The sequence below is a fragment of the Heliangelus exortis genome, chromosome 22, assembly GCF_036169615.1.
Source record: "Heliangelus exortis chromosome 22, bHelExo1.hap1, whole genome shotgun sequence".
NCBI classification, from domain to species: Eukaryota; Metazoa; Chordata; class Aves; order Apodiformes; family Trochilidae; genus Heliangelus; species Heliangelus exortis.
Window position 1 is genome coordinate 8,072,147 of NC_092443.1, and position 20,553 is coordinate 8,092,699.

The 20,553-nt window shown below is 35.3% G+C and overlaps 1 protein-coding gene across 1 annotated transcript; it reads left to right on the forward strand.

Moving 5' to 3' along the window:
- Positions 1-16: 16 nt before the first annotated feature.
- On the forward strand, positions 17-20,036 carry C5 (complement C5). The gene is made up of 41 exons (XM_071766036.1): positions 17-176; positions 1,179-1,371; positions 1,720-1,882; positions 2,158-2,228; positions 2,825-2,916; positions 3,242-3,324; positions 3,664-3,754; positions 4,096-4,201; positions 4,716-4,842; positions 5,185-5,300; positions 5,517-5,717; positions 5,836-6,039; positions 6,481-6,690; positions 6,868-7,017; positions 7,338-7,467; positions 7,773-7,838; positions 8,395-8,595; positions 9,146-9,236; positions 9,637-9,713; positions 10,342-10,481; positions 11,101-11,322; positions 11,596-11,656; positions 11,884-11,973; positions 12,216-12,428; positions 12,571-12,646; positions 12,774-12,933; positions 13,404-13,499; positions 13,772-13,943; positions 14,143-14,348; positions 14,566-14,718; positions 15,059-15,121; positions 15,943-16,024; positions 16,286-16,337; positions 16,718-16,820; positions 17,554-17,628; positions 17,714-17,819; positions 18,003-18,089; positions 18,238-18,327; positions 18,481-18,564; positions 19,094-19,232; positions 19,520-20,036. The coding sequence occupies exons 1-41, from the start codon at positions 112-114 to the stop codon at positions 19,647-19,649; spliced, it is 5,037 nt and encodes a 1,678-aa protein (XP_071622137.1). The 5' UTR covers positions 17-111; the 3' UTR covers positions 19,650-20,036.
- The last annotated feature ends 517 nt before the right edge of the window (positions 20,037-20,553 follow it).

The following is a 20,553-nucleotide window of genomic DNA, read 5'->3' on the forward strand; positions in this document are numbered from 1 at the left end:
TATGAATTAAATGTGCTGGTGGTATTTCTGTTCATCTACAGCAGAAGCCAAATGGTTTAATCCAGAGTCATTAGGATCTGTAGACTGCTGTTTGTTATCATAGTTATCACTATGACTACTTTAACATATTTTTTTGTTTTGCTATTTTCTGGAACAACTTTCAGCCAAGAAAAAACGTAAGTAAAGGAAATGTAGAGTGAGGTGGAAGTGTTGCTTGATTTTTCTCCGTTATTTTATGTAAATAGATACTTAATTTAAGTAGATCCAATGCAAAAGGCACTATCCAAACTGATGTGTTTTCACAAGCAAAATTCTCACTTGTGCATTTGGGACTAATGCTAGAAAAAAGGCTGATGGTTCTGGAAATACTGCATTTGCTGCCAAAGAAAGAGTAGTAATTTCTTTGCATGCCACAAGATAAACAAGGAAATAAAGCTGATAGTCACTAGCTCTTCTGTAGTGCCTGAAGACAGATACTTTGCCACAGGTTTGTTGAAAGCTCTTACTTAAATGTGTATTTCACAACTGTACATAGCAGTGCTTTGTTTATTATGCCTGTTCAAAATGGTGTGGAAAAAGCCACCAATCTAAGTATTTTTGGTGTTTAAGAAAAAGATGATGCACAAATATCAAATGGTTTGTTCAACAATGCTTCATGTTTGGGTACATGATGTGGTCAGATACTAAAGCCTGGCTTGTGCTTTTCTGGAATGATGCTTGGTTCTGTTTATAAAGCACTAAAGAAATTGAAGTAAAGCTGTAAAAATGTATTAATACTGTTTTTTTAATGTAAATGGCCCCATTTATTTCAGTAATAACTTCACTGGCTGGAAAACTGCACAAATGCACTATTTGGAAGATGAGTGTTTCAGGGTTTAATTTGGCAAGAGGAGTATTTATTTGCACATAAATAGTCTGTTTCAATGGACATGTTTTTGTGTGTCTGCAAAATCAAACTCATAAATGTTACCTGAGGTGGTATTTGGTAATGTTATTGCAGTCTTGGTAAAAATCATCCTGACTGAGGTTCTGCTGTTTTAAAGTAGCATCTTAGAATAACAGCCTGATTGCTTTGTTTGCTTTAATGCTTTTTAGGGATGTGAATTACAAATGGAAGTAAGAAATCAGAAAGAAATGTAGTTCCATTACCCTTTTATTGTTTTATATTCCATATACAGATATGTCCTTACGGCGCCAAAGATCTTCAGAGCTGGGGCATCTCAGAAAGTTGTAGTTCAAGCTTTTGGTTATGAGAAGGAATTTCCAGTCAAAATTGCCATTAGAAGCTTTCCAGATAAGCTTGCTGTTTATTCTTCTGGCCATGTTTCTTTAACTCCAGCCAACAAATTCCAAGATGCTGTAACTTTAAGAGTAAGGATTTCAAACTTTTCTTGCAGTGTTACATCCCAAGTAGTTACAAGTGTTTAAAAAATACTATGGGAAGTTTTGAGTTGTTTAAACTGCAAAGTGAAGCTTAACACCCCAATTTCTCAGTACAATAGAATGCAAAATTTCAAAATAACTGTATCTTAATGCTTCAGACCAACATCTGTGGTGTAAGCAAAAGTAGCTCCTTGTGGGTGCTGAAGTTTTTATTGAATAATAATTCATAACAGGATAGTAATTGCTGTTCAGTTACTCTTATCAATGAAAAATACCATAAGAAAAAAAAACTTGAAAAATCTTTTTCTTTCAAAATCTCTGTTTCATCTTTCCCAGCTTCAACCAACGGATTTACCAAGAACAGAGAATTCAGTCAATTATGTGTATTTGGAAGCTGTTTCTCCACATTTTACAAGATTAAAAAAAATTCCTGTTTCCTATGAGAATGGGTTTCTTTTTATTCATACAGACAAACCAATTTATACTCCTGATCAGTCAGGTAAGTTACATTTATTTGTCTTGGCTTTTATTTAAGGTTTAGCCCATTTACTTTGCCAATTAATTAGGATTTAAATTTAATTTAAGGTCTTGGTTATGTTAGTATTGTCATTGGATACTGTTTGGTTTTTTCATAATAATGAAATACTATGATATAATAGAATAATATTTTAACTACTCAATAATACCATAGAAATTGCTTTTTCTTTTTCTTTTTTTTTAAAAAAAATCTCTATTCTGATGTGACTTTGAAGTTAATTGCAATAATTTTTTCAGTGAAAGTCAGGGTATATTCTCTGGATGAAGAACTGCAGCCAGCTCGGCGAGAAACTGTCCTAACTTTTGTGGTGAGTTGTAATTGAAATTAATATTAATATTCTGTTGATCACAGGAACAGCAAATGTAGTTAGATGATAACTCATTTTTACAATCAATATTTAATAAAGCTAAGATGCTTTTGCAGGTGTTCAAGCATCTTTTAAAAGATCTAAAAATTACTTTGCACAGATGGATGGAGGTTTTCAAGTCCCATACCTGATGTTGCTGCAGAATGAGAAAAAAAAAATTAATTATCTTTAGTATCTAAGAAAAGATTTCTTGAGGGGCCTTAATAATACATGGGTTTCATTTTGTTATTTGTTTCATTTAAGACATAATACTGTTGTACTATTTTAGCCTTTAATAATAGGCTTGCAATTACTGTAATTTTTAGCAATTTTAAGCATTGTGTAGTAAGAGCTTTTAGTTGTTGGGACCACAGCAAAATGTTTTATCAGAATTTCAGTCTGAAATGTTTCTCAAACTGTGCTTTCATTCTGTAAAATGGGCAAAACTCTTAGAAAAATGTATTATGGCCAGGCTCCCACTGAAATCACTGAATTAAGATTTTCTTTTTTATAAGAATGATCTGTAACTGCTGCTTCTTTCTTGTTATAATTTAAAGGATCCTGAAGGAGTAAAAGTGGATATTATAGAAGAAGAAGATTTTACTGGAATAGTTTCTTTTCCTGACTTCAAGATTCCTCCTAATCCTAAGTAGATTTATTGAATGCTTTTTAAGTATTACTAAGATAATACTGCCTTTTCTTAAAGACTATCAGAATGTTTTTTGCTTGCTACACAGAGTGTGTATGACTTGAAAACATTTCACATAGTGTGTAACCATGGTATAAATAAATAAGTATATAAAATGTTTTAAAGTAAGTTTATTTAATTATTAAATAATCACTGCAGAATCTTCTTAAAGTAAGTACTGAACATGTGCAAAAACTTGGTGCAGATTTTTTCTGATAGTTGAATAGTAACATTATTTTTTGTCTTTAATTTTCATCTTAAAAAAATTATTGTTGCCATTTCATAGGTATGGAATTTGGAAGATTGAAGCCAAGTATAAGAAGAATTTTGTAACCTCAGCTGTTGCCAAATTTGAAGTTAAGGAATATGGTAAGGTGTGCCCATGTTGTAAGCCTTCATTTTCATATGTTTTTTCAGATAAATTTGCAGAGGGCAGCTGCATAACACAAGGGAAGAAAACACAGAGTCCCAAGGTGCCCTTGGCCTGCTTTTCCCCACCTCTGTTGGGTCAAGCTGATCCCTCACACTGGTGTAAGACTTTATTAACACAACATGTCTTGAGCTGACAGCTGTGTTCTGGGGCTATGATACCACGACTGAAATCCCTTGGTACCCTCATGATTCCTTGATGTCCATACAGAAGTGTCTTTCTGAGGCTTAATGTATGAAAACACACCTAAGTTGCTGTCTTTTCTGTTCAATTTTCAGCAATGCCAAGTTTTTCCATTGTCATAGAGCCAGAAAGAAACTTTATTAGTTCTGATAAATTTGAGAACTTCAGGATTGTTGTGAAAGCTAGGTAAGGAAATTTGGCTTTGATTTCTAAAAGTGTGTATCTCTTACCTTGGCTTTGATTTCTAAGTGTCTGTATCTCTTACCTGAGAAATGATTCTCTCATGTCCAGAAGTTTCCTCTTTTACTTCTGGAAGCCCTGTGATCACAATCCTTTGAGCTCTGTAAGAGAACTGAGTGACCCTTTAAAAATTATTAAAAAGGGATTATTTTGCAAGGAGTCTTTAAAGCTGCGCAGATGGTTTTTTTTGCATCTCTTGTCTAGGAAGCTGTTTTTCTTCAAAAATAAATGCTCTCTTGCAGCCAATAAAGTGATCTTAAAAAGCATTTATATTGTTTTATTCTCAGCTATTTTTATAACAAGAAGCTTGCAAGTGCTGATGTTTTTCTTCGTTTTGGAATAATTGAAGACACTGAAAAAAGAATGATGCCTCGTTCAATGCACGTAACCAGGGTAAGCAGCAGCAAGCCCAGGTTCTGGAGATTCCAGATGCTTTAGTTCAGGGCTGATCCAGTTCCACTGAAGTTTTCCCATTAAAGTTGGTGCAAATGGGTTCCAGCTCCAAGTTTGCATCGACTGCTATTCAGTGTCAGCTTTTTGGGATTTGGGAAGCCTATCACTGGGATTACAGAAGTGCACCTTAAAATTAAACTCAGGGGCAGCACCTGAGACAGAATGTGGTTTCAGTCACTGAGAGATGATAAGAGGCATTATCTTTCCTCATGTAGTGCAGGTACCTCTGTGACTCCTGTCTCTTGTTGGGCCTGTGTGCAGTCTTTGCAATACATGCCACTGGTTTATCAACTATCAAAAATTTTAAGGAATAAATTCTTCATTAAGATATCTCCACCTTTGATACCCTGAAAACAGACAATGAACATGTTAAAGTTTCAGCTCACATATAGTGTATCTATATGTTATTTCTAGATTGTTGACTATTAAGTAATTATTTATATTTCATTTCCAGATTGAAAATGGAGTAGCTGAGATCAATTTTAACAGTAAGGAAGCAGTGAGTTCTATAGGGTTTCAAAGTCTAGAAGAACTGGATGGCTCATATCTATATATTGCAGCATCAGTGTTGGAGACTACAGGTAAGTTGCTTTTTTTTTTTTTTCTAACAAAAATGCAAATGTTAACAGAACTAGAAAACAAAACCATATGGATAACTTTCCTAGTATCAGACTTTCAGACTTTCCTTGGTATTCAGAAGTCCTTCCAAAAATTTATAAGGAAGAACAACTCGCCCATTGATGTAAAATATTTTGGGATTAAACTTTTCTTTAATTATTAGTTTTCATAACACTAGTAGGAGATGACCCTTCAGATCCAAGGACTTCACTTTAACAGACAGTTGGTGCTGCCCTTTGAAGGCAAGTGGAGAGAAAACAGTCTCTAGGATGTGGTTATGAAAAGGAGTTGTAATATTTTAATAGGTGGCCTCAGTGGTGAAGCAGAATTTGCTGGAGTAAGATTTGCTGTATCTCCTTACAAACTGAGTTTGATTGCTACTCCTCTCTTTGTGAAGCCTGGACTTCCATTCTTCATTAAGGTTAGTTAAAATAAGCAGTATTTTTGTACATTAAAACACAAACCTGTAATGCAGAAGCCTTATTCTTTTTTGTATATATTGCTGTACTGTTTTTAATTTCCATCGTCCAATTATTTATTTTTCACTTGCTGTTGTACAAGCTTAGCAGCTTGGAAGTTTCCTCCTTGAAAAAATGTCACCATTCATTTAAGAAATGTTGTATATTCTGATTAACAGGTCCAGGTGAAAGATACAGTGGATCAGTTTGTCAGAAATGTCCCTATAACTGTCACAGCAAAATCATTTAGTGAGCAAATGGATGAGACTGAGTTGATATCAGAGGCTTCAGACTCTGGGAGAAGACAAACAAGCATAAATGATGGAACTGCTTTATTTGTTGTTAATATCCCATCTGATAGCAAAAAATTGGAGTTTCAAGTGAGTTAAATAATTCCATTAATTTCTTTCTTCAAAGGTTTAATTCTTCACTTTTGAGAATGCTTTTGTTTCCTTCTTTACTAAACAAAAAAATTCAAACAATTTATTCTCCTTTCAGGTAAAAACTGCAGATCCACAACTTTCAGATGAAAACCAAGCAAGTAAAACCTATGAAGCAAAAGCTTATTCATCATTAAGTCAGAGTTATCTGTACATTGACTGGGCTTCAAACCATAAAGTACTAGAAGTAGGGGATTTCATAAATATTAATGTATATCCACGTAGTCACTATATCCATAAAATCCACCACTTCAGCTATTTGGTAAGTAACAGATGTTTTCCTATCAATTACTGAATTGGGATTTAATGTTTTGGCCTAGATGAAAAACCTTAGCAATCAAGAACTGCCCTCAGCAGCACATGCAGCTCCTGCAACTGCTCCTTCCATATTTAATCTGTCAGACTTACAGTAAAAAGTATTGTTAACAGTCTCATCTTTAAATTCTATATTAAATTCTATTTTAAATTCCCATCTGACATAGACTGGGATTAAGAACAAGTAGTGCTTGTCTTGAGAGGGATTCCATGAGTTGAAACAGAGAGGAAGAGAATGGTTTGGAAGAGAATAAAGGAGAGAGCTGCCTTCCCTTGAACCAGACCCATTGGTCCCAAGTGCTTTTTTTGTGTGTGTTGGATTCTATCTAAATGCAGGTTATTATTACAAAACATGACTTTGTTGTTCTCCATCATTTTTCTGTTCTAGATCATGTCAAAAGGAAAGATAGTAGGCTTTGGAACTCAGAATAGAATTAAGGATTTGGAATATGAGCATCTGACTTTTCAGATAACCCAAGAAATGGTTCCTTCAGCACGTCTTGTTGTTTACTACATAGTCATGGGTGAAGAAACTGCTGAGTTGGTGGCTGATTCAGTTTGGCTGAACGTGGAACAGAAGTGTGGGAATAGTCTTGATGTGAGTAGTAGAATAGGCACTAAAATTTGGCTGTTCTTTTATTTTATAGTCAAATTTTAACTTGGATCTACACAAGTTATACAACACTTCCTTGACTTATTAAAGTTTCTGCCTTCAGATGCAATTTTTTTTAACAATGAACTTTTAAAACTACCAATATTTGTTTTCAATTTATAGATTAAGCTGCAATCAAGCAAAAAGATACTGAATCCAGCAGAGGTTGTGTCACTTAACATGAAAACACAATTCAATTCCTTTGTTGCTTTGTCCTCTATTGACAAGGCAGTATATGGAGTCACAGGAAGAGGAAAGAGAGCCATGGAAAAAGTTAAGTAGTGGCCACAATAGAAAACCAAGTTATTTGTTTTATGTTTATATTCAATATAGCTGTTATGTGTCATGCCTTCAGTAAACCTGGAAATAGGAAGTAGAGCAATTCAATACAGAATAACAGTTGCTGCCTCCAATCTGACAGTTCAGAACTGTGAAAATAATTAGTTTGCAGGTTTCTGGTTTCCAGTAGAAGCAAGCTGCACTTTTAAAAGCAGATCTGCACCATCTTAGCAGAACTCCAGACTGAAGTGGCCTTTCTGCAAGTCTGCCTCCCTCAGTCATCATATCACATATTCCATGTGTTTTTTCCTCAGGTAATGCTACACTTGGAAAAGAGTGACCTTGGCTGTGGGGCAGGAGGAGGCTGGAACAACGTGGATGTGTTCCGAATGGCTGGGCTTACATTTTTAACTAATGCAAATGCTGATGATTCAAACGAAGCAGGTATGGTCCTTTGGCTTAAGCATGAAACTGTGGGTTTTCTTTTCTGAAATACTCAGTTATGACTCTCAGTCATATGTTGGAACATCCTTAAATTAATAAGGAATGCATGTGCTAATGATTTTTGAGGGAGGAAAACAGAACTTGTGAGTCATTGTAACTGAAATCAAAATGCTTTTCTAGTTAGAATAGTAATCAGAAAAAGTCTCACAAATTTTTAATGTTATTTAATGGAACTATTTTTAAGTGGGCTATGCAATTACAAAAAAGTCACATGTTTTGTACTCATTTGTTTATTCTTTGAACAGATGAAACTTGCAATGAAATTTTAAGAACCAAGAGGTCTGACTTCAAGGAGCGGATACTCAAAGAAGGTGTGAAAAAAACCCTTTTAAAGTATATAATCATGGAAAAAAATAGATATCAAGAATCTGAGTATTGATTACTACTTTTAATTCTTGTTATTAACTTAATGTGGTGGAGAGAGACTGGCATATGTGGAACATTACTTTGGAGAGCACCCCATTTCTAAAGTCTCCCAGCCAAATGCCAAATGTGAAGTTGGTAAGGTTTAAGTACACAATGAAAATAGATTATTTATTTAAGATATGTTTCTTTTTCAGAAAAGACAAACAAACTCACTGCACTAAAATATGATAATCTTTCCAAGTGACCATCTGCCAGGGACCAAGCCTGTCAGAAGAACCTTTGACTGTTAATCCTTAAAATGCAATAAAACTCCTCTTACTTATATTTTAATTTCAGAATAGTAGTGATTATGTATGTGTCACTAGCTTTTGAATAATGATTCTATGAGTTTTAAAAATTCAGTATAACAGGCTGAGATGCATTTGCAATGAATGACCTCATCTCAAGGAAGGGAACCATGGCCATTCTGTGATGCTGTGAATTGTTTCATTATTCTCTCAGCATCCAAATACCTACATCCAGAAATTCGGAAGTGCTGCATGGCTGGAGTGAGAGCTTATCCAGTCACTGAGACCTGCAGTGACAGAGCTCAGCGGATCCGGAGCCATGCAAGGTGCATTTCTGCCTTCAAAGACTGCTGTGAATTTGCAAACAGGCTGCGGGAGGAAGAGCCCAACAAGCTCCTGATCCTGGCAAGAATGCGTGAGTATGAGAGTTTGACCTCTCCTCTGGGCATGTGGGGAAGCACTTCCAGCAGAATGGGAAAATACAGAGATGACATCTTTGGTAATCTACTGATCCCTCCCTATTACCTCTCAGGGCTATCCCAGAAAGAGTTTTACCAGTCTGCAAAGACCCCTAAGGAGGTGTATGAGAGCAGTTTTTGTTTTGTTAAGAGCTGTGTTCTATTGACCCACATTTAGAACAAGCAGAACTGGGGTAAGAGAGCATCATTACCTCTGAGGGCAATGCTGAATTTGACTGCTAAATTTTAATCCATTGCCCAGCCCTGAAACAGCCAACAGGTAACACGTCAGGAAGTATCAGTGGGAATGTGAAATTTCTTGTCTCCCATTTTCCTCCCTATAATTTCTTGTTAACAAGTTAATCCCTTTGGATTTTGGACAGGTATCCACATGTATAAATAGGTGAGGTGGGGTTAATGCAGGCTTTTGATTGAGGGTATTAAGATACATTTCTCCTTGTGTCAGAACTGGTGAGGGATTTTTTTTACTTGCTTTGTGTTCTTCAGATTTTGAGGCTCTCTTGGAGCTGGATGAGGCAGACGTTCGTAGCTACTTCCCTGAAAGTTGGTTATGGGAAGTTCACCAAGTTTCTCCAAGGTACTGCTTTTCTCAAATCAGTTACCAGTTTGACTTAGTCATAGTTTTAGAGGAAGTAAATGCTAAAATAGGGGTAACCCGGGCAGCTTTAGTTGTACCCAAGATGTGCGCTAAAATGCAGTCCTGTACTAACAATCTTCCTGCCATCTTTTCCTCCATGCAGGAGATGCTGTCTGGTGCCCTGATTGTTGAACCATGTTCCCACTCACTTTCAACCCTTGTTAAACAGCAGCTTCTGTAAAGTCAGCTAAGACCAAATTTATGCAAACTAGTTCTGTTTTCTAAATGCTCTCTCATATCTTCCCTTACCTGAGGCTCTCATAGATACAGGAGTTGCTCTGGGCTCTGTTAGCAGATGGCTGATGACAATGTATGACTGTACTAACACTTGTACATACAGGTCAAAGACTCTGACTGTCACCTTGCCTGATTCTCTGACTACCTGGGAAGTACAAGCTGTTGGCATTTCAGATAAAGGTAGGTACTGCAGCCTGATTAGCTTGCTGCTAAAGAATTAGGGAGCTTTTATTTTGCAGAGCATCTCATTGCAGTTAAGGCATATATTTCAAAATGTTCATTTTTCTGATTGATAAACAGGATGTGAAAGGATAAAATAGGTATTTTAGGGAAAGAAAGTTACTTAATTTATTGGCTGGGAAATAAAGCCTATCTTGTGTTTGACAGTGGCCCACAATAAATGACTTAGAAAAGAGTAAAAGAACTCTGTGTGACTCTGTAAGAGTGAGTGACTCTTCCCTGGCACAGCTTTCCAGTGTCCTGCTACCAACAGCTCAGGCACTTGAGGAGAGGAAGAAACAAATTTTCCAATAGATGTGGTAGTCCAAGCAGAAAATTTCTTTCTTGCTTTGGGTAAGAAGGAGAAACCCAAAGGACTGGTGTGTCAGCAAGTCTGTGTGAAGTGTGGGACACAACCTGGAACAAGAAGCAAGAGCCTGGTCACTTTTAGAAAAGTTTGGACAATTTCCAAGTACTTACTGAAAAAAGAAGTCATCAGTAAAGGTGGCGAGTGTGTGAAGACTTTTTTTTAACTTCTTTATCAGAAGGGTGGATAAGATAATCTGCTTTATGTTTTTAATTTCCTTAGGTATATGTGTTGCTGCACCACTGGAAATGGAAGTTGTAAAAGATATCTTCCTGAACATTTATGTTCCTTATTCTGTGGTGCGAGGAGAACAAATTGAGTTAAAAGGATCAGTTTATAACCACAGGGCATCTGCAATTAAGGTAATTTGTGGTTTTAGTGAGTACTACAGAAAGTTTAACCTTATAACCTAAAAAAGTATTTTCCCTGCAAGTACCCGTTATACTATTGGATAGGATGTCTCCAGTCTTTCAACTAGTGTTACATATGCTCTGTATAACTATGTGACAATTAAATAAAATCATTAATTGTTTCATTTTCAGCCATTCCACTGATTATGATGTTGTCAACTTTTCCTCATAGAAGTTAAAATACAATTTTTCTTTTCCAGTCACTTGGACACTGTCAAAAAAGTGATGAAGCTTCTTGAATGACCTGCTCATGAGCTCACAGATTCTATTGTCTAGGGATTTTATATAAAAGGACTGGTTTTAAGGTGATATATTTAACCAGAAGTACAAAATTATTTTTTAAAGAATTTGAGTATATTTGAGTATGTGTATGAAGCAGGTATGAAGCCTGGTGTATTGGCTCCCTGGTGTTGCTAATGAACATTTGTTAGTGTGTTTTTAGTGCAAGCAAAGTTAGTGACACTTGCTCATTGCAGACAGAAAATAGTATTACAGCAGTAAAATGCTCACTTTTGTAGCTTTAGTATTCCTTTGGTGTTGTACTTGTCATTGAAATCTTTCAACATTTCAGTTCTGTGTTACAATAGCCACTGGAGATGGAATCTGTTCTTTTGGAGATTCTGCAGCTACAGGATCAAGGATACACAACTGCCAGATTAAGAATCTGGATGGTGGTTCTTCCTCCCCAGTTACATTCAGAATACTCCCTTTGGAACTGGGCCTTCACACTGTCAACTTCACCTTGCTGGCAGCCATGGACAGTGAAACTGTAGTTAAAACATTACGTGTGATGGTAAGGGGAAAAAAAGTCAAAATGGTTGTAGTGGTTTTGAATTTCATATTGATTCAGTCACAAGAAATAAATAAATATCCAAGTATTGCTTTATTTTAATATTGACTAAATCCAAAATCTCAGATTAGAAGTAGAAGATTTAAGTAAAGCTCAAATATAGGAAAGGGTGTAGAATGCAAAAAACCTTATAGTTTTAAACTGTTGCTTCAACTAATATTTTTGATGAGACAAAAGTGTTTTCATTCCCTGCTTCTTTCCTCTTAATGATTCCAGCCAGAAGGCATTACAAAAGAACTTCATTCAGGCTTCACTTTGGATCCACAGGGTGTTTATGGTGAGAGTTGATCTTATTTGCTTTGTTTTTTCATATTTTTAAGTCACGATAATGAAGTTTTCAGTGAAAAAATTGGCATTTCTGCTTCCTGAAATAGTTTTCATTTGTCCCTTCCAAAGGTTTCCTTTCCTTTCATTGACTAACAAATCCACTTCAAATACATTTCAATCATCTATTGATGTGGATTGTAATTTATGGTATAAATATATATACATTTTTAATTATAGGTTCAATCAAGAGACGAGAAGAATTTCGATACAAAGTACCACTAAATCTGGTCCCTAAAACAAAAATTGATAGAAGTGTCAGTGTAAAAGGTAAATTAAATTAAAACCTTTAGTCTACTCTATGTTCTTTTCCCCTACTCGTATTTCTTCATTTAACTTTTTTGGAATTTGTTCCTAGATTCCCTTTCTTTTGAGAAAAGGCTTTGCAGATCATCTTGTTGTGTAGAATTTTAGGTACTTCATGAAGAATGATTGCTTGTACAAATTAGTCAGATTCTGCCCCTTGATTCACTTTCAATATCTCTCAAATTTTTGGTTTTCTCTTTCCACAGGACATCTTATGGGTGAAGCAATTGCCACAATCCTCAGTCCTACTGGTCTTAGTGCTCTTACTAATCTGCCAAAGGGCAGTGCAGAGGCAGAATTTATGAGCATTGCCCCAGTATTTTATGTGTTTCACTACTTGGAAGCATCAGAAAACTGGCATTTACTGGGTCCTGAAACCTTGACTTCAAGAACTCAAATGAGGAGGAAGATGAAAGAAGGTAGGAAAATATAACTGCCTCTCTTGCTTCAGACTTGTAGAAGTGCAGAGAATTTGCTGAAGGAGAAAGATAATATAGCTGAGTGAGCAAATATATATAAATCTCTTTTCATAACTTATTTTCTGCCTAACATATCCCTTAGGAATTGTCAGCATCTCATCCTTCAGAAATTCTGACTTCTCATACAGCATGTGGAAGAATGGGCAAGCTAGCACGTGGTGAGTTTAAAAACCTCTTTTGATTAAGGAGGGAAGAAAAGGCTTTATTTCACTCCTTTGCTTTCATATTAAACAACTGTGGTAGTATCTGCTGATCAAAACAAACATTTTTTGGTTTTCTTGGCAGGTTGACAGCTTTTGCTTTAAGGGTTCTTGGGCAAGTTAATCAATATATAAATCTTGATGAAATTTCTATTTGTAATTCACTCCTGTGGTTGATTGAGAACTGTCAAATGCCAGATGGGTCATTCAGTGAATTTTCTAGTTACCAACCAATAAAACTACAGGTATGAAAACCAAGCATTTTTTGTGTGTGTACAGTAAAAGCTGAATTCACCAGGAGATGATGTGTTTTAGGAATTCAAGGTATTTTAGGCTGCATTTCAGCAGAATAACTATTCAAGTCAATTTTGTTAAATTTGTGGTTTTCTAGATTAATTTAAAGAATAGCACAATCTTGCAAGCATTCCAATTTTGCCACTAAAAGTAGCTGCTTACCACTTGTTAATATTTAGGGAAAAGAATGTAGGTTGATTTTGCAGTACAGTAGTCCTGGCTTGCCAATAACTTTATATAATTTTGTCTCTTTTTACAAAAAAGCTATTACTTTCAAAAGAGTCAACATTTTTTCAGGTTAAACCAAACTGACATCTTTTACAAGAATTTGTTTGTTTCCTCACCTAAATTGCAAACAATTTAATTTATTTAAATTCAATGTAGCTTCTATTTATTTGTATTTACATATTTTGTTTTGTAGGGTACCTTACCTAAAGAAACCAAAGAAAACGCTTTGTATCTCACAGCATTTTCTGTTATTGGAATTGAAAAGTCAATAAAAATATGTCCTACTCAGGTAAAGAATATTTTTATTTCTGCCAGCAATCATGTCCTGGGGTTCTCATTTCTTCCTTTTTCCTTAACATTTGTTCAATGAAATCAAGAGGCTGTTTTTAGATGGGCTTTATTTGCTTTTTCAATCTTTGTGTTTCAAAATCAGTAAAAGAACAATAATGAAGTTCTTGATTGCAAGATCCACTGCATTATATACCCTCAAACTGCCTTGCTAGATGTGTCTCTTTATCCCAAGTCTGATGGATGTTAGCTGTAGCCTGTTCATCCTTTCAGAAAATCCATGATGCTAAAAACAAAGCAGGAAATTATTTGATGAAAAATGTGCAGTCTGCTCAAAGCCCCTTCACCATGGCAATAACCTCCTATGCTTTAGCTCTTGTGGATCCCAACCACCACTCTGCACGTTTGGCCTTCTCTGCACTGAAGAGGGAAGCATCAGTCATAGGTATTACTGAATTCTGTATTACTGCCTGGCAGGTAGGATGCTCCTTTAGTGTTTCTGTTCATTCTGTGCTGTGATTCACCTGCAGAGTGAATTTCAGTGAGGGTGTGTTTCAGTGAAGTGGGCAACAGTTCACCTTGTGCAGCCTGGAGAGAGCTGCTGCTCTGCTTCAGTCTGAAAATTTATTTTGTATTTTCTGTAGGTGACCCCCCACTGTATCGTTTTTGGAAAGATACTTTCAAAGCTGTAGACAAACACACTCCCAGCTCTGCTACTGCACAGATGGTTGAAACTACAGCATATGCCTTGCTTACTACTTTGCTAAGAGGGGACCAAAACTATGCTAATCCAATCATCAAATGGTTGTCTGAGGAACAAAGATATGGGGGGGGATTTTATTCAACTCAGGTAAGCTTTTAAATATTTTGTTCTCATTCTCCAAGTATGACAACTTTTTTTTGAATTTTTACTTCTTTTTAATTTTATGGAATTAATTCTTTATAGAAATGTTTATATAATCTATATATATATAGTTTATATATATATATTTGTTTATATAATATATATTGTTTATACACATATATATAATTGTTTATATAATATATAATTGTTTATATAATTGCAGGACACAATTACTGCCCTTGAAGCCTTGACTGAATATTCCCTTCTTACCAAACGTCTCTATTTGGATATGAGTGTTAAGGTAGCTTACAAAAACCATGGAAACCTTCATCTTTTCAAACTGACAGAAGATAATTTTGTGGGAAGAACTGTGACAGTGAGTGAATACTATCTTTTGAAAACTGAAAGCAGAATTCTTAGCAACTTGTCAAATAATTATTTGAACTTGGAAATTGCTACTTGGGTAACTTCTTTTAAGAATCTGGTGGTAATTTGGTATAGTGAATGTTTAAGGACTTCAATTATCTGTTAAATTTAATGTATCTGAAAATTGATTTTAATTTAGCATGTCTGTGTGTTCCTTTGTAATGTGGTTTCTTTTTGGTTTTAGATTCTCTTTGTATCAGGCCTTGATATATATTTGAAATGTAAAACAAACAGACATCTGACCTGAATTTTTGCCCTTATTAACTTTTTGTTAAACATCCACCTTTTAGGTGCCTTTGGATGATGACATTTATGTAAGCACTGGAAGCAGCACTGGCATAGCTACAGTAAATGTAAGCATGCAACCAATTTTTTAAAACTTGAGCTATTTTTTTCGGTTATAAACATTGAAAAAAAACCCCAAATTTCTCATAAACTATTCCATTTGTTGCCCTTACCTTTAGACTGAAGTGATGGATGTCATTATGGCTACATTTTAGATTAAGTACAAGACATTGTTTACCTTTGGGATCATGAGAAAGTTATGAAGTTTCTTCCTCTTCAGTGGAGGTTTTCTGTTCCCTAAATCTAAATAGATAAACCATGTGTGCTTATCAATTATTATTATGTCTGCTCAGACAGCCACACAGGGAAGACCCAGCTTAGTGATTAATTCTGAGAAATTGCTTAATTCTCTGTTATTCTGGTTTTTACTCTTAGTTGATTAAACAATACCCCTGAAAATCTGTTTTCTTGTAATATTTAAAGGAACAATTTTTTGCATGCCTAAATATTAAGCTGTTGCCATGATATATTCTAGTCTTTCATAGACTCTTCCAGTATTAAACTTAATAATATCTGAAATGTCCATGTACTTGTGAACTAGTATTTATTTTCATAAAATATCAGGATAATATTTCAGGTTTGGATAATATTTTTAGCCTTGTAAATACAACCAGCAAGAATGGTGTGGTTTTGCTCCAGAATTCCCCATTCCTTCCTGTGCCAATCATTTATTTACTCTGCTTTGCATCCATCAGACCTAATCATGCTGCTCAGACCTGTCTGTGCTGCTGTTTTCTTCTCCTTATTAAGAGTTTCAAATTTTATGCCAGTTTTGATGATTGTTTACTGCTTCTCTTTTGTCTAATTTATTTATTTGTTGCACATATAGGTGAGGACAGTATATAATGCAATTGGTACTTCTGAAGAGTCATGTAACTTTGACTTGAAGATTCTTCCCAAGAGTCATGATGGTAAAGGCTTAGTATGGTTTTAAATATTACTGCTCAGGTCAGTGCAAGGGAGGGAGGGGAAAAAACTTGACTGTGTTTAGCAAAGTGTTTCATAACAATGAAACTGTAATAAATCCTGACCCTTTCTAAAGGCAGCTTTGTTAGCCTTTATTGAAACTGTTGCCTTTTTTGAATTTAAAGAATTATCTTTCACTTATGAAAGTTTTGGGGTGCTGCTTCTGAAGGGCTGTAAACTTACTCTGACCTTTTTGCTATAAAAAGGTCACAGAAAGGAAGAAGGGGAACCCCTTGGGCGCTTGGAGGCTTGTGCAAAGTAAGTACCCCTGATGGGGTTCCTGGCTGGTTGGTTGTGGGGCTTTTTCTCTCCTCGGTGACTGAGCTGATGCTTTGCATTTAAAGGTTTCATTTAACTAAAAGCTGGTTCTAGATTCCTGGATTTCCTAACGTTCAGCACTCCTTGCAAAGGCAGAATTCCCAGCTGACATGTTAAGGAATTGGAGCAGCACAAAGCAAATGCACTGTGGGTGTACACGTGAATTATGAAATTCTTCTAAGAATTTTCTAAAGGCTTCCTGGTATTTTGGTTTTTCTTAGTTAATTTTTTACTATTACATTAATATTTGTATTTTATATGACATTAACTGATATATTCATAACAAGTTTCTAACTAATTATATTTTGAATCTATTTTAGGTACCGGCCCAGTGCGACAGAGCCACGGTCAGGATCTGCTCATGCTGTGATGGACATAGGTTTGGTCAGTGGATTGGAAGCAAATACAGAAGACTTAACTACTGTAAGCATTAGAGACCTTTTTTCTTAAGGTTTTTTTAACAGAACTGTAGTATTTATTGTTCTGAATTTTTTTCTGTTAGAGTAGTAGTGCAGGTTTATATCATTGTATTCTCAATGCTTCTAAACACTTCTAATACTTAGGAAAATATTCTACCTGAGTCTAAATTATGGATTTCTGATAGAGACAGAAGGTAGACATCTATTTAGAGTTTGACATCTGGGCTCCCTCTGTTAACAGAAAGATAAGAGCAGGTAGAGAGTGGTTGTCCCTTGTGTTGGGGTACATCAACCTCTGGAGATGCTGCAGCTGCTACTGTAAACCCAGCCCTGTTGGTGCACTCACCTCACTAGGAGCTGGCTAAGGTTTCTGGAATGAATCTTAATTGTAGTGCTTGTGTTCATCCAGCTCCTGTACACAAACCTGTGAGTTTTAGTTAGAGGCAACCAGAGTTAAGAGCTGTAGGATTTAAATAAGATACTGTATGTGGACTCAAGTAAGACAATTAGCTCTCTAGTTGTTCATTATCTTCATGTAATGAGTAAAAGTGTAATTTTTGTAAAAGAAAACAAAAAAACACCCAAATGAGAATATGAGCATCATATAGGGGCAACCCTAAAATCAGGTTTTTCACATCTCAGAATTGTGTTAAAGCTACTTATCACAAAACCTTCAAGATCATACAAAAAAAATTTCACTTTTATAAAAGATTTTTCTCTGTTTTTCTTCCCTACAGCTTGCAAGTGGAGTTGATCAGTTGATAGCAGATTATGAGATAAAAGATGGACATGTTATTCTGCAGATAGACTCTGTATGTTACCCTTTCCATTACTGTAAGATTTTCAGAATAATTCTGATTTCTCTAGAGCTCCTTAATTCATGTGTCTTTCAAACAGGTGCCAGCTAACAATTTTCTCTGTGTTGGGTTCCGAATAAGTGAACTTTTCCACGTTGGAATGCTAAATCCTGCCACATTCACTGTGTATGAATATCATGCACCAGGTATGTGTTCCATGTCTTCAGAGTCATGTTTGTCTTTTAACTCTTTATTCCTCCTTAATATCTACATTTTCCAATCCTTTTTGTTTTAAGCTGAGATAGATTTTTGTCTCACAAAGTTTCAGTGTTGACTTCTTGGACTTGAGCTTTCTACATGTATTTATTGTTTCTTTTTGGATCTTCTAGATAAAAGGTGCACTATGTTTTATAACCCTTATGGAAATGAAAGACTTGTAAGATTGTGTGAAGGAGATGAATGCAAATGCATGGAAGGTAAACTTTTTAAAGATGTTTTCCCATTTCAGTTGGTGGGAAAATGCAGTGCAGTGCTTTGGACAAAACCACAGGTGTTGTCTTCTCCAAATTTTATATTTGAAAGAAAAAAACTTGCAGTTTGGATTTTTTTTCTTTCTTAATGTAGCTGAGTGCAGTAAAATGCAAGAGAGACTGGATCTGTCAATAACTGCTGATACCAGGAGAGAAGCTGCATGCCAGAGTGATATTGCATATGGTAATGCTTGAATTGTTACCTATTTTGTGTGCTCCAACTGAAATGTTTACTTGTTTACTAGTAAACAAGATTTTTTTTACTAGGTTGTATTCTGTAAGACATTTAGGAGGTATCCCAGGAACAAAGAGTAACAAAGTTTTGTGTTTTCTGCAGTTTATAAAGTGAACATCTTATCACGTAGTGAAGAAGGTTATTTTGTAAAGTATTCTGCAACTCTAATGGATCTCTATAAAAGAGGTGAGTGTCCTGTTCTTCATCCATTTAACAATTTATTTAGAGTAAAAACTGTCACTTGAAACAGCTGACAAAAATCAGCAGTCAAACCCAGTTCTATCCTCACAGTAGGAAACCAGAGTCACAAATAGAGCCTTTAAGAAATTTTTTTGTGCCCTTTTTTTGCACAAAGAAGGGCACTCTTTGTGTGATGCTTTTAAAAAGCTTTGGGAGAGGTAGCTGCTCATAGTTCTGTGGATCTGAAGCAGATACTTGTTTTTCCTCTGAGTTTAAGCACCCAACATGTCCTTATAGTTACCATAATATAGAATTATTTAATGTGCATGAAGCTTCTTTACTGTTTGGGTTTAATTTTAAAAATCTTTCCCAGAAACACATTTTATATTATCAGATTTTCCTATTATATAACTAGTGGCAAATAGATCCCTTGGCTGTGCTGAACTGTAGAACATTTTGGTGTTTTCTGTCTAATATATGAGTGACTGGAAATTCTCTTTGGGAAATTTTTCCGTTTCTTGGCTTTCTATTTCAGGACAGGCTTTTGCTCAAAAAAATAATGAAATAACCTTTGTTAAAAAGAAGACTTGTACAGATGTTGAATTGAGCCCAGGAGAGCAATATTTGATCATGGGAAAAGAAGCTTTAAAGATAAATGTTGGTTTCAAATTCAAGTAAGTCACTTACCATCAGATTATGCAGAAATTTAGTCAGAGTGTGCTGTGAAGTAGCAAGTGTTTCTATGTAATAATTCTCAAGTAATGTATAATGGATCTAATTTTTTTAAATATTAAACCAGATAGTTGCACAATGTGATTTCAGATAAGTACATCTAAAGCAGGATTATGAACACAAATCTTAGCAGCAAATTATCTTGTTCTCTCTTCTAGAGAGAAAAATTTATCTTTTAATTTATCAAATTATCTTTTTCTCTCTTCTCTCTATCTATCTCTCTTCTTAGATTCCAGTACCCTTTGGACTCTAGCACTTGGATTGAGTGGTGGCCTTCAAATCCAGCATGTACATTTTGTCAGGAGTTTTTAAATACAATGGAAGATTTTGCTGAAGATCTCATCATCAGTGGCTGTTGATTTACTTGGAGAATATTTAAATTAAAAATATACAAATATACATCAAATCTTATTGAAGAAAAATAATCCTCACTAGTTTAGTAATTTTTTGTCCCAAACAAAACATTCATTAATAGTTCATCCTGAAAAATGGTCTTTGTAGTAATGATCTAAGTGTGATTTCTAAGCTTGGATGGAAGAGTAACACAGAATCCTGCAAAGACATTTGATGTCAGATGTAGATTGCTTTTAAAAACAAACACAAAGTACTGTCTTGGGCCAGAATAATACTTAGAATCTGAGTTAAAATCTGGTGTCTTCTTAAAACATTAGCCTTCCTTCATTTAAAAAAAAAAAAAAAAAAAAAAAGAAAAAAAAAAAGGAAAAATAAAATCCTTTCTAAAAACTGATTAGGCATGAGTATTTCTTACTCTTTCTGAAGGGATATACACAGCCCTTGAAACACTCCCATTTTTCCACTGACAGAAACAGCAGAGGGAGCACCAGAACATCATTTCTATATAGGTCCTGTAAATATTTGTATTTTATGTCCCTTCTCCCTCTAAAAAACCAGCAAACTTTAATAAGGCATTCTTCAAAAGTTCAGCTACTAAAAATGCTGCACTCCTTTCCTAGTGGATGAAACAAATATGTATTTTCATGGGTAGTGAGTTAATTTCATATCTGAATTTTTTTTTTTCTTATCAATGACATAAATTGTCAAATAAATTCACCTACAGGACAGTGGCCACCCCATAATCTCTGAGACTCTTGGACCAGATGTAGATTTACCAGAGGTGGTATCATAGTTGTGTGATAAAGTGTGGGGCAGAGGATCTGAAGAGTTTTCTGCTCAGTCTGCAGTCCTGAACTGCAAGCAGCAATCCAACCATCAGGTCAGGGTGCAGGACTCAGTTTAAGAGTT

Bases quoted from the DNA above. Each gene is read 5' to 3' on its own strand.
- C5 (XM_071766036.1), top strand. From the start codon at position 112: ATGACTACTTTAACATATTTTTTTGTTTTGCTATTTTCTGGAACAACT. The intron at 11,323-11,595 runs GTAAGGGGAAAA...TAATGATTCCAG, and splicing joins TTAAAACATTACGTGTGATG to CCAGAAGGCATTACAAAAGA. The intron at 13,500-13,771 runs GTAAAGAATATT...TCATCCTTTCAG, and splicing joins TAAAAATATGTCCTACTCAG to AAAATCCATGATGCTAAAAA.